Genomic DNA, 14,763 nt, shown 5'->3' on the forward strand with positions numbered 1-14,763 from the left:
TGGTAAAGTAAGTTGAGGTGAATGTAAGGTGAGGTGTCAATTCTCTAAATTTCTCCTAAACTATACAGTATTTAGTTTGAAAGTATTTAGCCATCGACTAAATACCTTGGTACTTTAGTGAAAGTATTTTGCATCCCCAAGGTACCTGAGTACTTTGGACCAGAGTATTTAGCGCTCACTAAATACCTTCGTATTTGTACTTTGGTATTAGCAGCTCCTAAATACCTAAGTAAATAGTACTTGGGTATTTAGCAGCTCCTAAATACCTAAGTAAATAGTACTTGGGTATTTAGTCATCTCAAAATACTAAGTATTTGTGTATTTAGTACCCAAAGTGGTACTTTAAGTACAAAAGTATTTAGGTATGCCCATCACTGCTTGAAAAAGCATGGTGCATAGCCGAAGTCGACCATTATTTTACCTTTTCCTTTTTTATATCCACCGAAACATCGCCTAAGTGCGTCGCCAACTCAAAAATTCTGAAAGAGTTTCGGTTCACTACAAGCTTAAAAGCCAACATGGTAATAAAACTACATAGATATGTCAAGAAGGTGAAAAACGTCGGAAGGCATGCCGTCATCTCCGTTATACTCTAATTAAGAAGAAGGAAACAAGTCCTCCACGGACAGCTACTTAATTTTCGAGCAATTGGACTGCCATTGCGCTCGAAACTGCAGTAGAAGGAGTTACATTTGAATAGAACACACAAGCCCAGGCGGGACATAGGGCACCTACTACCGATTAGGGGATTCTTCGAATTCAAACGTCAATCGTCAAACGTTAACCTTTAAGAGAAACTGCTCCTTTGAGATTGTTTTACTAAAAATCGGAGTACCATTGTAAGACAGCTGTTTAAGAAAACATGCAGGCTCCTGGTTATTGCAGAAGTGAGTTTCCAAGTGGAACTGCCAAACAACAGTATCGAGAGCTCAGCTTGTTGTTTCGCAGCGGTCGATGTCTTCGTCAGCACCGCCATTGGGGGTAACTTCGTTGTCAATGTATGCAAAATTCCTCACCATCCCCCAATACTTCGCTGGCACACTTGGAACATTGGTCTTACTAAAGCTCATTCTTAAACCTTTCTCCTTAGGTTCTCTTCGTACCGTGTTGCCTATATAAGGCAGATCATAAAGCCGAGGCGCCGCGTCGTCTGCGTAGTCAATGTGCTGCACTGAACTGGACTTGAACCACCGAAGTCCACAGTCGGTAAGTGGTCTCATGACAGTATCTCACACATCTCTAAATACTAGATAAAAGAACGACAAGAGAACTCCGTTGTGAGTTGATACTCATCATTCAAGAGCTTATAGTATGAAGAAGCAACCGGAATGACACCGATACCTCTAATTCGAAAGACCTTAGGTTTGAGTAACATCCGAAACTTCCGGATTCCAAGGAAGAATTTGGGTTCCGGATGCAGTTGAACAATCAACGTCTAATAGAATATACGAGTTAGAGAGGCCTTGTACCGTATTTGTCCATGTGAATTTGCTGTACTAACAGAAATTGTTACTCTGGCAATGTCTTTAAGCCGCTGGGCCACCCTACCCTGTGTCACTCTGCTATAATTAAAAGCGAATTTAAATTTCGAATTTGTATGCATAATTAGTTGCTGTGTTATTTTATTCGATTCGAAACAAGTAATCGTTCGATCAGGGATATCGTGATTTTGGCCCTTATCTCGAAATCAATACTGTCCTAAGGCAGTTAGGCACTTTCTTTTGTAATACAACCTAACTTAATGGCTAACATATTCATTGAACGCAAGCAGCCTTATTAAAGGTCTCTAGGAGAGTGCGTTTCAGCCGCTTAGCCGCAAAAAATTCACAAACAGCACACAAAAATAGACGCAGTTTCTGTAGAGAAGATATCTCTATCCAACGCTTACCTATTCAAGATGAATTTAATAAACTTCAAATCCATCTAAATAATAAGTTTGTTGCTTCGGCTTTTTTGAAACCTTTAATCTCGGGGTTTATATCGTTAGACATCCCCAGATGACTTAAGTGAATGAGAAATTCATGGTTGTAGCGGCACTAAAATTGCCTTTCTCCTAGGTACATAACTTTAAAATTTACAGTATTTAAGTTTTTTCATTTCTCTACTCACATGATTCAAATGCCGTGTACCCCAGCCGCCGATGAAATCCAAAATCCCCGAACACAAAAATCGGAACGTAGACCCCACCGAGCACACATATTCACACAAAAGCTTCTGTACACTGGTAATTGGCAGTAGCTCCATACCGCCTAGCACCCAACTCAAGAAGGTTGGATAACCCAAAAAGAGTCCACCCAATTTGGAGAGCATAAACGAATGATAGCGCATAAAGGCGATAGGCGCCAGCAGATGCACTGTCTTCACCTTCTCATTGTACCAAGGCAGTGTGGACATGAGAACGAAGAATGTGGTTGTACCTTGTGAGTGCGCAACAAAATGCACAGCAGTTTCATTCGTTACAGCCAGCACATAATCCAGCATTGAAGCCAAATCGTAGATGCCGATTTCATGCCAACTGAAATTCCAAAAATCTGATGAATCTGGATGCTTGTATTTGTGTTGGCGTGAATAGGTATTCCCACGCGCATTGCCCAGCCACACATCATAACCCGAATCGGCGAACATATATGCCAGCGATGTATCTGGACCGTTGAGTATCCAATCGTCCGAGGCGCAAAGAATACCATGCTGAAGAAAGACGACCGGTTTGGAGGTGCGCGCAATAGCTGTAGAATTCGCTGTGCTACGCAACTTTGGCGAATCGGGTATTCGGTAAACTGTTAGTATGTAATCATCTGGTGTATGAACTATGTGTTCTTCGACTGGGTAATTGTGATTGGATATCATTTTGGGCTGAAAAAGAGGTGAAGAAAAAAATGAAAAGTATATTAGGATTGATTATAAAAAAGTAGTTGAAAATTACACACAATGTGCGAAAAGGTTTAAAGGCTATAAAAGGTAATAAACTCAGAAAAAGTGAGCCGAGGATTCCGCTCGAGGTGTAAACCCAAGCAAAACGGAACCTGTACTATTTACTAGAAAATACAAACAATATCAATGGTGGAAAGCTCAATAGCCTGTTATATTTCTAAAGAAGCGATCGGGCGGCCGCTGTGGTGTAGTGGTTAGAAGTGCGAACTACCATTTTGCAGGGCCTGGGATCGACACCAGTTTCAGACTAACATAAAAAAAAACGAAAAATAAAAAGTTTTTTCTAATAGCGGTCGTCCCTCGGCAGGCAATGGCAAACTTCTGAGTGAATTTATGCCATGAAAGACAACTTCCCATAAAAATACAATCGCCGTTCGGAGTCGGCGTAAAACTGTAGGTCCCTCCCCTATGTGTGTGTGCACCAATCTATTATTTTTAATCGGGCGTAATTGGATCATAGTCCCTAGTTGGTATATTACTGTTGTGATTAGGCGTATACTGTTATATGAAGAGGTAGTCCATTTAAGCTAAGAAATCAATCACTATTAAACTAAAATATGCGCAAATAAGCGCCAAAATTACCCAGCTATAGAGCGAATCATTTTGGTCACACTTACATTTTTAATAGACTTCGCCGGCCGGAAAATACGGCCTTCTGCATGGCAATCACATTAAATTCGATAAAGTGTATAAAGTATGAATCCCGAGCAGGGAAAAAAAGACCCAGGACGTTCTGGGACTCACCGACTAATCGGTTTTACTCTGATGGATTCATGTTGGACAAGATCGACGGAGGCGTGTCCTCGGACCAACTAGGTATACAAAAGTATTTCCGCTTCCTAGGACATTGCAGTGTCTTCCAAGCCGAACTCGCAAGTAAACAGGAATTCATTATTCACTGGTTATAGGTATCGGCACATACCAGGCAATGATATGGTGAACGAGCTTGCAAACAGGGGCACTAAAGTTGCGCGTGACGTTCGTTACTTGCGAGAGAGAGCCGGCAATAAGACAAAATTCTGTTAACCAGAATGGAACATGAAAAGATCGTAATAGCTCGGGTTGCTTTGTAGTGACTTCTGCAGAAGAAGAAGCTGCTACATGAAGAGGAGCATGAATCCCTATGGCATTGAGCGAATATTCCGCACTTTGGTGGTGGAGACCAAAGTTCGTGGGTGCTGGAAACTTTGGGAATTTGAGTTATACAGCGGGAATAGAGATACGCCGATTACTCTAGTTCTTTAAATCTATATTGAGCCCTAACCGCTAAAAAGACGTAAGCGACATTTTTTTCAAAGTTTTCTTTCTGATGCAGAAATGTTCATAGAGCATCTAAATCAGTGATTCCCAAAGTGGTCCAGGTGGACCACTAGGGGTCCACGGGAGACGCGACGGGGGTCCACGGGAGACTCGACGGTAGTCCACGGGAGACTCGACGGGGGTCGACGGGGGTCCACGGGAGACTCGACGAGGGTCTACGGGGGTCTACGTTGGTGTGAAAAAAATTTGGGGGTCCATGAGTTGTAAGTGGGTGTGCACGAAAATTTATCTGGTTTCGATAGTGAAGAACCAAAATGGTTGCTTGATAAATAGCCTCTTTATTTAACTTTAATTTTTTTGAGTGGTGTATAGTGCTCTTGACGCACTGCTGCAGTTACCGTCACTTTGTGTTTTCATAGGTGGGGAAGCCTTAAAGGCCACCTGCAGACTAAAAATAACCGGATATTGGTATAACACTGAGTGGACGCGGCGGAAATTGCTGGCGGCAGAGATTTAAGCACTTGTCTCTTTTCAATCCTACAGTATAGTACGCCACCATTACCTTTGTTGAAGAGATTCTATGATTATGAGTTTCTTGAGACTGAATGCTGGTTTAATTCCATTACTGAGACCAGACTCAACATCGTAGAACCTTCACTGATGGCTCCAAAACTGACTCTGGGTCATGATTTGGGGTCTTTTTCGAAGTTAATGGGGATAAGCTTCACTTTTATGTTTGGGGATAATATGCTTCGGTCATCTAGGCTGAGGTAATTACAATACTCAAAGCCATGGACTACGTGGTGCAACATAGGTGGAGGGGAAGGAGTTTATATGTCTGCAGTGACAACCAAGGTCCACTTAAGGCACTGACCAGCCCTCTATTTAAGTACTTCCACACTAGTTCGGCAATGCAAGTTTCGACTAAAATATGATGGTGAACATAACGAGGTTGTATCACTCTGGGTGCCAGGTCACTCTGGAGTACCTGGTTATGAGACATCTGACCATTTGGCCAGACCAAGCATTCCTCGGTCCGCGACCAGTTTTAGCACTCCCACCTTCGGCCATCGATGTCGCCATCAGAAAAATATTAGAATAAAAATGGTTGCATATATTGTGAAAAGTTTGCTGTGCCAATACTTTGTTTCGGCAGTGTACACCAAAGGACCAGTGCTTCTTTGCTCATTCCTAAGAGAGCTTTCGTCTAAGTGGGTCGTAGCACAAAAAGAATTGCCGGGTAATGCTGTACGGTTCCACATCTGCTTAGCCTTGGAGTGATAAATTTCGGTAATTGTTGCTTTTATCTCCCTGAGCGAAGCGCCCATGTCCACCGCGTGGAACACATTCAGTGCGGAGCCGCAACTTGCTAGTTCGTCCGCTGCCACGTTTCCGTAAATGTCCCTATGACCCAGGAACCATATTAGGGTAATTTCGTATTGATCAGAAATATGTATAGGCCAGCTCGCTCCTACAGTCTTCCACTAGTTGAGATCTAACAGAGGTAGAAGAGAGTACCTCCATGGCCGCTTGGCTATCCGAGAAGATATTCAGATGAATATTTAAGAAAAAATTATATGGATTTTTTTTGGCAAGAGATTTCGCCCTAAATTTAAATGGTTGTAAATGAGAAAAAGCAAAAATATTCAAAAACCACATTTATTGTAAAATACTTATGCGCAATAAATATGCAGAAATAGGTATTTTTTGCAAAATATGCAAAGTCATTCATTTTCTGCAAAATATACACTAACGATTGAATGCCATTTCAAAGAAAATTTCATGATTCGTAAAGATAACTTAACCATTTCGATTTTAACATGCCCAATAAAAACATGCATTTCCATGAGATTCCGAGCCCTGGTCATGAGGGATCGAGAGAGTATTTTGATGGATTTACGAACTCTATTTTTTGAAACCTGCAAGTGTGTAATCACATTATTTTTATAAATAGAACATAAGAAAATATTTTAGTTTTATTTTGGCCAATCCGAGTTTAGTTTTTGAATTCTCCCGCGATGCAAATTTACATAGTTAGATCTAATCTTCCCATTTGATTTTTTTATGAGCTTTGGGAATATTTATAAATGTATCAGCAGGGGGTCTACCGAAACCAGTAAATTTTTGAAAGAGGTCTACGAGAATCTCTAATCTAAATGCATTTCTGCATCAAAAATTAAATTGTGAAAATAATGTCGCTTACGTTTTTTTGGCGATTAGCTCTCGATATGTTGATTTGAATGGGCTACATAACTGCATACCCGAAAATTTTCTAAATATTCTGATTAAAAATTTGGAAATTTCGATGGCAATTTTTTGAAATTTGATAAATTTTTTTGCAAAATTCGCAAGCAAGTGGTTTCAGTTACAGATTGAATTATATTTTAAATGATAATTATTAATATAAAAAAAATAAATAAACATAATTTGCAAACAATATCATTTTGAATTTTGGTTCTAATTAGTTGAACGCAGGTGTATGTACTTACATATGTATGTATGTATGTTTGACATGAACTTGAAGAGAACGAATTAATTTTCATATTGATGCGATCCAGGTACATTTGTATGTATGTAGTGCTTATTAAGGCATTGGTATTTTTTCTAGACCCTTCGCTGCACCCCAAAATGCGATATAAGTATGTATGTATATTTAAAGTATCTCATGTATGTACCCAGCACGGCATAGCTACCAACTACCTCAGAAAAAATAATTTATTTCTGCTTACGTAGCAACTAACTTCAAATTGATGTATAATCATCTAGCAGCCTCCATGCGATAAACCAAATGCTTACACTTTTGATACATTTGCATACATTTACATATTTCAATATTGGTTGAAAAATCATCTAACTTTGGGCAATTAACTATTTCAGCATTTAATAGTAAGTAATTTGAATTGGTTGAAAAGACATCTGCAAAAGAAACATACTGACTTTGAAGTGATTTAAGCCAAATATGTACATCTTAAAGTAGTTGAAATCAAATTCAAATTCGGATAATTGACTGCTTCCTACGACATCGCCATGTTAAAGTATACAGTTCGTTCCAAGGAAGAAAGTCAGATCTTCAAATTCAAATTCGGATAATTGACTGCTTCCTACGACATCGCCATGTTAAAGTATACAGTTCGTTCCAAGGAAGAAAGTCAGATCTTCAATTTGTTGTGGTCGGTAAAAAACTGGTTGAACATCAATAAACTAGTTTCTGTTCGTACTGGGTATCTATTCTAGTGGCGCTCCCAAAACATAAAAACACAAGCACATCATATGTCATCTATGTATGTATATTTGAAGGTCTGTTTCTGGACGAGCCCCCTAAAAGCAACCAATAATTACCCAGCTGCGCAGTCAAACGGAAATGTGATAATTTAATGCTATTTTGTTCAATTTTTTGCTCTTTTTTCGACTGCCAGCTGGTCACAACACTTTCCTTAACGTATTTACGTATGTATGTACATGCATTAGACTGTGTCAAGCGACTATTTTTTTTCTTTCGGTCCCATATGAAAATTTTGTTGTCGGCCATAAAAAAAAAACTGGCAAAATTTCAGCCCTTTATCTTCATTTTCAGTTAACGGAAATAAGATTTTTCAATGTAAAAAAATTTTTTTTTAATAAATATGTATAACAAATATTAAGTAATTAAGTATAATTTTGGGCGAAACCGAACTTTATACATCGGGCGCACGTATTAAATATAGTTCTTTTACCTTTCTGTAAACTACATGAAAAGCTGGGCATGAATCACGTAACTTTAAAACGATAGTCGTTCAAACGATTCTGACAAAACGATTTTGTCAAAACACTGATTCATGTATTTGTGTTGCTGTTACGTGTTACTGTAACTGTTACGTGATTTGAGTTGACGATATCGCACAATCTCAGCAGGATATTGTCGAGGCGATTATTCATACCCTGGGGTTTTCCCCAGATTTAGATTTTTCTTGATAATATGCTCACAATTAGACTTAACGAAATATTTAATTTAACTGGGCTTGGTAGAAAGCGATAAAGCGTTTACCGATATGAACTTACATACACATGTAGTCATAAGTGGGCGGCGTAGTGCCCATTTTCCGAAATTCCATAATAGTCTTGCATATTTCTTGTTAAGATATTGTTGTAAGTATTAATTTAAAATTAGCATCCTTATTCATTATTGCAATATGTATAGGAGTTTACGTATTTCTGCAAGTGTCGTTATCTCGTTTTCCAAAATGTTCAACATATTAGTTTTCTGTACCAAGGGCAATAACTCCACCGAGTTTCGTAGATATTGATAAATCGGTTAACGAGATGTACTTATGTGTCAGAAGCGCACGGTACCACGCCCATTTTCCAAAATTTGCAATAATCTGATTGGTTTTTGTTTTTTTTTTTGTGATACATACAAAAAAAATTCCGAAGAATTGATAACTTGCTCCATTTTTTGAAGTCGGTTAAATAAAGTCGTTTTATTTGACACAGTCTAATGTACATCTATCTATATATATGTAGTATGCACATGCGCATGTGTGTTTGTACTATCTATTTCAAATTTTAAACATTCATTTATGTAAATAATGAAATGCATTTTTTTTTTGCTGGCATGCAACTTACCGTCACTTTAAGCGCTTCCGCACGCTTGAACTGCATATCGAAGAGCATCAGCAGCATCGTAAGATATGTTAGCCAGTTTAAATTTTGTGTTACGTAGTTGTTGTTATTGTTTTGTTTGGCAAGCAAACGTTGCAGCACGCTATCTGATGGCGACATCATCACACTATTTTATTAAAGCGTGTTTTTTGTTTTTTTTGGTAGGTGTAAATTAATAAAATACAAAAAAAATATTGCGCGTAGCTTGTAACAATTACAAATTACTCCACACTTGGCAAAGCGTAACTGTAAATGTTCATAAAAATGTTTACGATTTTTTGTTGTTTCTTGTTTTTTTTTTGCAGCCTTTGCAAACTGTTTTTTTTTTAATTTTTTTATCTCTCAATTTTTGCAATTTTTTCGCATTAGCTCACTCTTCGTTTATTACTTTATTTTGTAACGTGGTGCGTGTTTATTTTTTTCATCCACTAAATTCCTGTAATAAATGTAGTCTACCAAAATAACTTGAATTTGCACAAAATGTTTTTTTTTTCGATTTCAATTTATTTATTTTATTTAGTGTTTTTGTCATTCACGTTTTCATATTTTTGCGCGGCGCTATGCGTGTTGATAGCGGTATTTCTCGTAATATGCTGGCGAGTTTTTCTTGTTTGTCGTTGTTTTTTCTTTTCTTCCACTGATCAGCTGTTGAAGCCGCGGTTGCCTAGCTGTTCGCAGTTGTGAGTCAAGAGTCAGTCATACGTTCGATTGATTAATTTTTTATGGCTGGCGAGGTTGCTGGTGCGTGTGCCGGTGTTTCCTTGGTATTCGTTGCGTAGCTCGTACTGTTTAAGGAATGACCTGTTCGATGACAGTTTTGTTTTTAAATTCTGTTTTGTGTATTACGATTTTTTAGTTTAGATTCCCATTTTACTAGCTATTTTATAAATAATATATTGGTGCATTTATCGCAAAACTTTTCGTTAGTTAGCCTTTGCGTTCAAAATTTGGCTCCTCGGGTTTCCAAGTACATATTTCGCTAAACTTAAGCAGGGAGTCTTTTAGTACCTTCGCTCAGCTTAAATCCTTCTAATCTCTCCAGCCGTTATCGATTTGATTGTCTTGGGTCTCGCCTTTGTACAGCTACCTTGGCCCACAGCCCTTTAAACTTCAACACCGAAGTGCTCTAAATGCCGCACAGCTTGTTGATTTCGCAATCGCCAATTCCAATATACTTACGTACATATATATTCCTTAGTTGGCCTGCCTGAGCAGCTGACCTAAATACTGTACCGATACTTTGTTAAATCCAGTTCGTATCGGCGGTTGACGACGACAAAGACTACTTAAACGATTTTATTTATTTTAAACATCAATTGGTTTAACATCACTTTAGCGCTTGCCGTGTTTTGTGACTATCTGGCACGGCCGGACTTGTTCGACTGTTGCGTGCTAATAGCTGGTATAGTTGCTTTAGCTACGTCAGCGAACCTGCTAGCAGCGCCGGCGATCATTCTCACACATTCGGAGACTTCGTTGTTACTACGTATTTATGTATGTATGTATGTATTTCTATTGTTTATGCGTCCCTTTATTTTTATGTGTTTTGTTTATTTCTAGTATTTTTAGTTTTTAGTGTTTTTTGAATTGTGTTATGTTTTGAATAATTTGATTGCTTTGTTTTTATACAGACATCTTAACTTTCTGAAGAGCTTGGACTTTCTTCTGCTTTTATTGATGTTCGTTGTTTTTGTTTTATTGCTAATATTATATTTTTATGTTGTTGCTCAGCAGTTTAGTTTTATTATTTTATATTTTTAAATTATTTACCACTAAGAGTTTCGCTTTTTTTCGTTATTGATTCGTTATTATTTCTACATATAATTGATTTATTTTCGAACAGTTCGATTGTGTTATTGCTGTCAGTCTAAACAGCGCTTAAATAGATGTTTGTTTTGATTTGTTGTATCAGTTGCGCGCAGAAAAATAGCAGTGACTCAACAAGTGTGGAGAGGAAATAATTACACAGGTCCACAAAAAAAATCGATGAAAGGTTCCTTTGACCAAACCTAGTGTTTTTGGGGTCGCTGAACACGAATCTGAAGTCCGTTTTGCTCCATAACGTCTAGATTTTTTCCTAACCTCAATAAACACCTTGGATTACAGGTTAGGAGAAAATCTAGACGTGATGGAGCAAACCGGACTTCAGATTCGTATTCAGCGAGCCCAAAAGCACATCGTCGTTTAAAGTACAAAACCGCGTATCAACAAAATGCAAAACCGCGTATCAAGATAATGCAAAACCGTGTATGTGAATTATGTAAATTATCTTCTACAGAGTAAAAGCACTCATATTTCAAAATGGCCAGTATATTTCAGGACGAATGGATAAGGATTGAGCCAAGAGCTTGTGTGAGCAAATCCAATTCTCGGCAGCTAATGTCAGTTACGCGGTTTTGCAGAATGACTATACGCGGTTTTGTAGTTTAAACGACGATATACTAGGTTTGGTCAAAGGAACCTTTCATCGATTTTTTTTGTGGACCTGTGTTATCTATCGACGGTAAGTTGCGCTTTTAGAGCTTTTCGGATTAAACTATTCATGGGAGTTTCAGAATAGCTGAAATTAACGATGGCCCCAGGCTACTTCATTTCAACTGGTCGATAGCCATCAATCTAATCTATCTTGAAGGCCGTTGGAAAGCCTAGGGGACCTCGATGAACAAACCTTACTCTGTACTAACTTAGCGCGGTTAGACCAACTGTTCTATCTCAGATTTGTCAGACGAACTATCCTAACTAAGGCTCACTTATTTTTTTGTATTACCTGCAAAGCTTAACAGCTTAACATACGCGTCTGTGTTGAGAAAATAATGACTTGTGGGCGGCTCGACCAGTAATGGTAGGGTTCTTCGATCAAAACAAGATGAGATCGCAAAAGAACCTAAATTCAAATCGAGTCACCGTGCTCCAGACTGCAACGGGATGCCTTTTGATGTTGCCTGACGACCACCTGACCACCTAGCAAGGCCTCAATGCTCCCAGTCGGAGAGCACAATTTAATACTCAGCAAGCAGCAGCCGGCCGCTGTATCCCAGTGGCTAAATATCCATAATACCACTCTGCAGGCCCTGGACCCGATAACTGATCCGAGCAACATCTAAAATAAGAATTTATTTTCCAAAGGCGCTCGGAACCAAAACCTCCTCCTCCGAGATCCAGACATACGTAACACTAAGACTGCCCCCGAAGGAGTACCTACAAGTGATAAATGACATTCAGAGAGAGTCCATTAGCATCTGCAGTGACAACGCCCAATGAATATGATAATTGGAGCCCAATCATCACCCATTTAAGACGACGTAACTGTGTAATTATGGCACAGTTCAGATTTGGATTCCGCAGTTGACTGAACTCGTATCCCTACAAACTCGACCTCGACATACCAAATATGCAGACATGTACTACATATATGTCCGGCTTGTGAGGCTTCCCCCAAACATCAGCCATCTCATCCCCAGCACACTCAAACCCACTCAGCTAATACCACACTTGATCCCACGCCGTAGAAACAATAATAATCCTGAGCCTACAGTTAGTTCAGCTTGATGAAAAAGATTGCTAGACTAGCCAATTTAGGCTGGGCTTAGTAGAGCCATTACAACCACAACAACAATAACCAGGAATGATGGTGAACGCAGATAAAATCGACAAGATACTCCTCTCCCACGAAGATACCATAAAAAATCTTGGCTACACTGAATTGGGAGTTAAATACGATTACCGCAAATTTACTTCCAGTGCTGTTTGTGAGTTGGCTAGTCATGTAAACACTTCTCTACTCTAGGAGGGAACGTAGTTTCGGATAACAAGACGGGACGGCATGTAGGGATGACGCCTGGCCCCGGAATTACCAATAAAATTTTAGATTAATAGCTAATTGGGTGGTTGCCACTGTGCATAAAAACAGGGAGTCACTTCTAAGCCAATTAGGTTCTGGATCCGCCAGCTTTTGCGGTTTATTAAAGCAAGTTACTTTAGACATCCACATCTGAAAGAAAACTGTTGCCTAAACCCCTCTCCTTTTTTTAAATACCATCAGGACTAGATCAAGCTGTCATATGACCCATAACGATGATCAGCCTAGCTGGATCTTTTTAAGACCAAACCGCGAGCGGAAGGCTCTGGATAACGCGAGACTTCCAAAGTTCTGAGCATTACCCGGTTTCAGCGTATGTCTACCGGTGACGAGGACCTGTACGGTTTCACATCCGCTCTTGACTGCAATTCTGGCGAGGAGTCTGATTTCAAAAAGGAACACTGGACTAACGGAATTTTCATATGTCCAAGCGTTGTCCATAGCATAATGCGCACCGTAAAGGATGATAGAAAAAATGCAGTCGAATTTCTTTGAAGCCAATAAGTTCGCCATATTTTTCATGTGAAAATGTTTGATGCTTGAATAGCCTAACAGCTTTGATTTTTGAAACCCTTTACAATGATTTCAATGCTACACTCCTCCATTGTAAAAAGCGTTGGTGTTTACCTCAACTCATAAGGGATCGAAATTGGCTTTAGTTGCCAAACCATTTCATTCTTATAAACACAGTTCTACAGTTCTAAATTATAAGCAAAGTACATACACTTTTTTAACTAGGTACTTCTCTTCTGCTATTTAATTGCATGCAGGTTTGAATTTTTTAATTTTGGTTGACCGTTGTTCATACAATAAATTCCAACAATCAGCTGTTGCTCAGCAGTGTTGATTGTGAGTTGACTGCTCAAGTAAACATTTCTCTACTCTCATCTCTTTGACCAACTCCCACTAACTACTCTTTGCACTGAAGTGGGTGTGTATGCTACGTTTATGCGTTCGTTGTAATTTTATTTAGATCTTTCGATTACACTTGTGCCTAGTGTTTACTCGGATTCGTTGTTATATTTATCGCGTATTGTACATATGATGGACGTATGTATGTGTGAACGTGTTTACATGTGTACATACTTAAATATCGCACACGATCTTCAAAAGTGACACAACTCAAAATTACACGTTCGTCAGAAAATGCGAAAAACTATTTCTTAGCACATGCTAATCATATGGGCAAAGGGGATTTTACCTTAGGTTTTTTTTTTAACATATTATAACAAAAATTTGTTGGAAGGTAAATAAAAGCTCTGCGTACATTTTTAGTACATTATTTCAAAAATGCCAAATTTTGAGTTGTGTCACTTTTGAAGATCGTGTGCGAAATATTTATGTAGTATGGCTTCCTATATTTTACATTTTTTATCACATTATTATTTTTTGTTGCGAAATATTCAGCCAACGCATTCCCAATCGCTCATTTAAAGTATTTTTGTGTTATTGTTTTGCCAACGTATTAACGTCGCAGCAAAATCTGTAAAACAGAGTGATGCGCAATAATTTATGATTCGAGCACACTTGTGCACAAGAGTATACATATTAGGGGGATTGACTTGATTTTACCGAACCAGTTTCCATGCGATTTTTTGGATATCTATAGGCGGCTATTTTGAAATCTTGATTTTCCAATTATTGAATAAACCGGATTTTTTTTTTGTCGAATGAACCGAATTTTTCATTTCATACAAATTTTGATTCCCAATAAAAGTTTTTAGTTTTTCGAAGTTTTAAAGTCTTTTTCCAATTTAAGGGAAACTCCCAAATAGTTTTAAAAATATATCCCTAATATACACCTTTACTCCACCTCCTAAGAAGCTCAGACGTACACTCGGAGGTTTGCCATTGTCTGCCGAGGGGCGGCCGCTATTTAAAAGAATTTTTTTTTTATGATGCTGGGACCAGATATTAAACCATACACCTCGCGAGCGGCAGTAGCCACATCTAATTATTCGGCTACGGCGGCAAGAGCAATACTGAAAAATGTCAGAAAAAACGCAATGAAGTATTAAAAAAAATAAAATAAGGCCAATCGTGAACTTTTCAGTATAAATCAGTATATTTTTTTT

General features: G+C 38.5%; 1 protein-coding gene across 2 annotated transcripts in view; it reads right to left on the minus strand.

Moving 5' to 3' along the window:
* The window catches only part of LOC108363261 (lipase 3-like), a 12,741-nt gene extending 2,512 nt beyond the window's left edge, over positions 1-10,229 (minus strand). Inside the window, exons 1-2 of one of the 2 annotated variants that reach the window (XM_017616560.1) lie at positions 10,009-10,229; positions 2,110-2,853 (exon numbers count right to left, since the gene is read on the minus strand). In XM_017616560.1, the coding sequence (XP_017472049.1) occupies positions 2,110-2,853; positions 10,009-10,014 (750 nt within the window). In that variant the 5' untranslated portion in view covers positions 10,015-10,229. Of the gene's footprint in view, positions 1-2,109; positions 2,854-8,793; positions 9,154-10,008 lie in introns of those variants that run through there. The other variant, XM_017616559.1, reaches the window with a different exon arrangement.
* Between the last annotated feature and the right edge of the window lie 4,534 nt (positions 10,230-14,763).

The sequence above is a fragment of the Rhagoletis zephyria genome, unplaced genomic scaffold (genome assembly GCF_001687245.7).
Source record: "Rhagoletis zephyria isolate East Lansing unplaced genomic scaffold, Rhagoletis_zephyria_1.1 Rzeph_scaffold_01229, whole genome shotgun sequence".
Lineage (NCBI taxonomy): Eukaryota > Metazoa > Arthropoda > Insecta > Diptera > Tephritidae > Rhagoletis > Rhagoletis zephyria.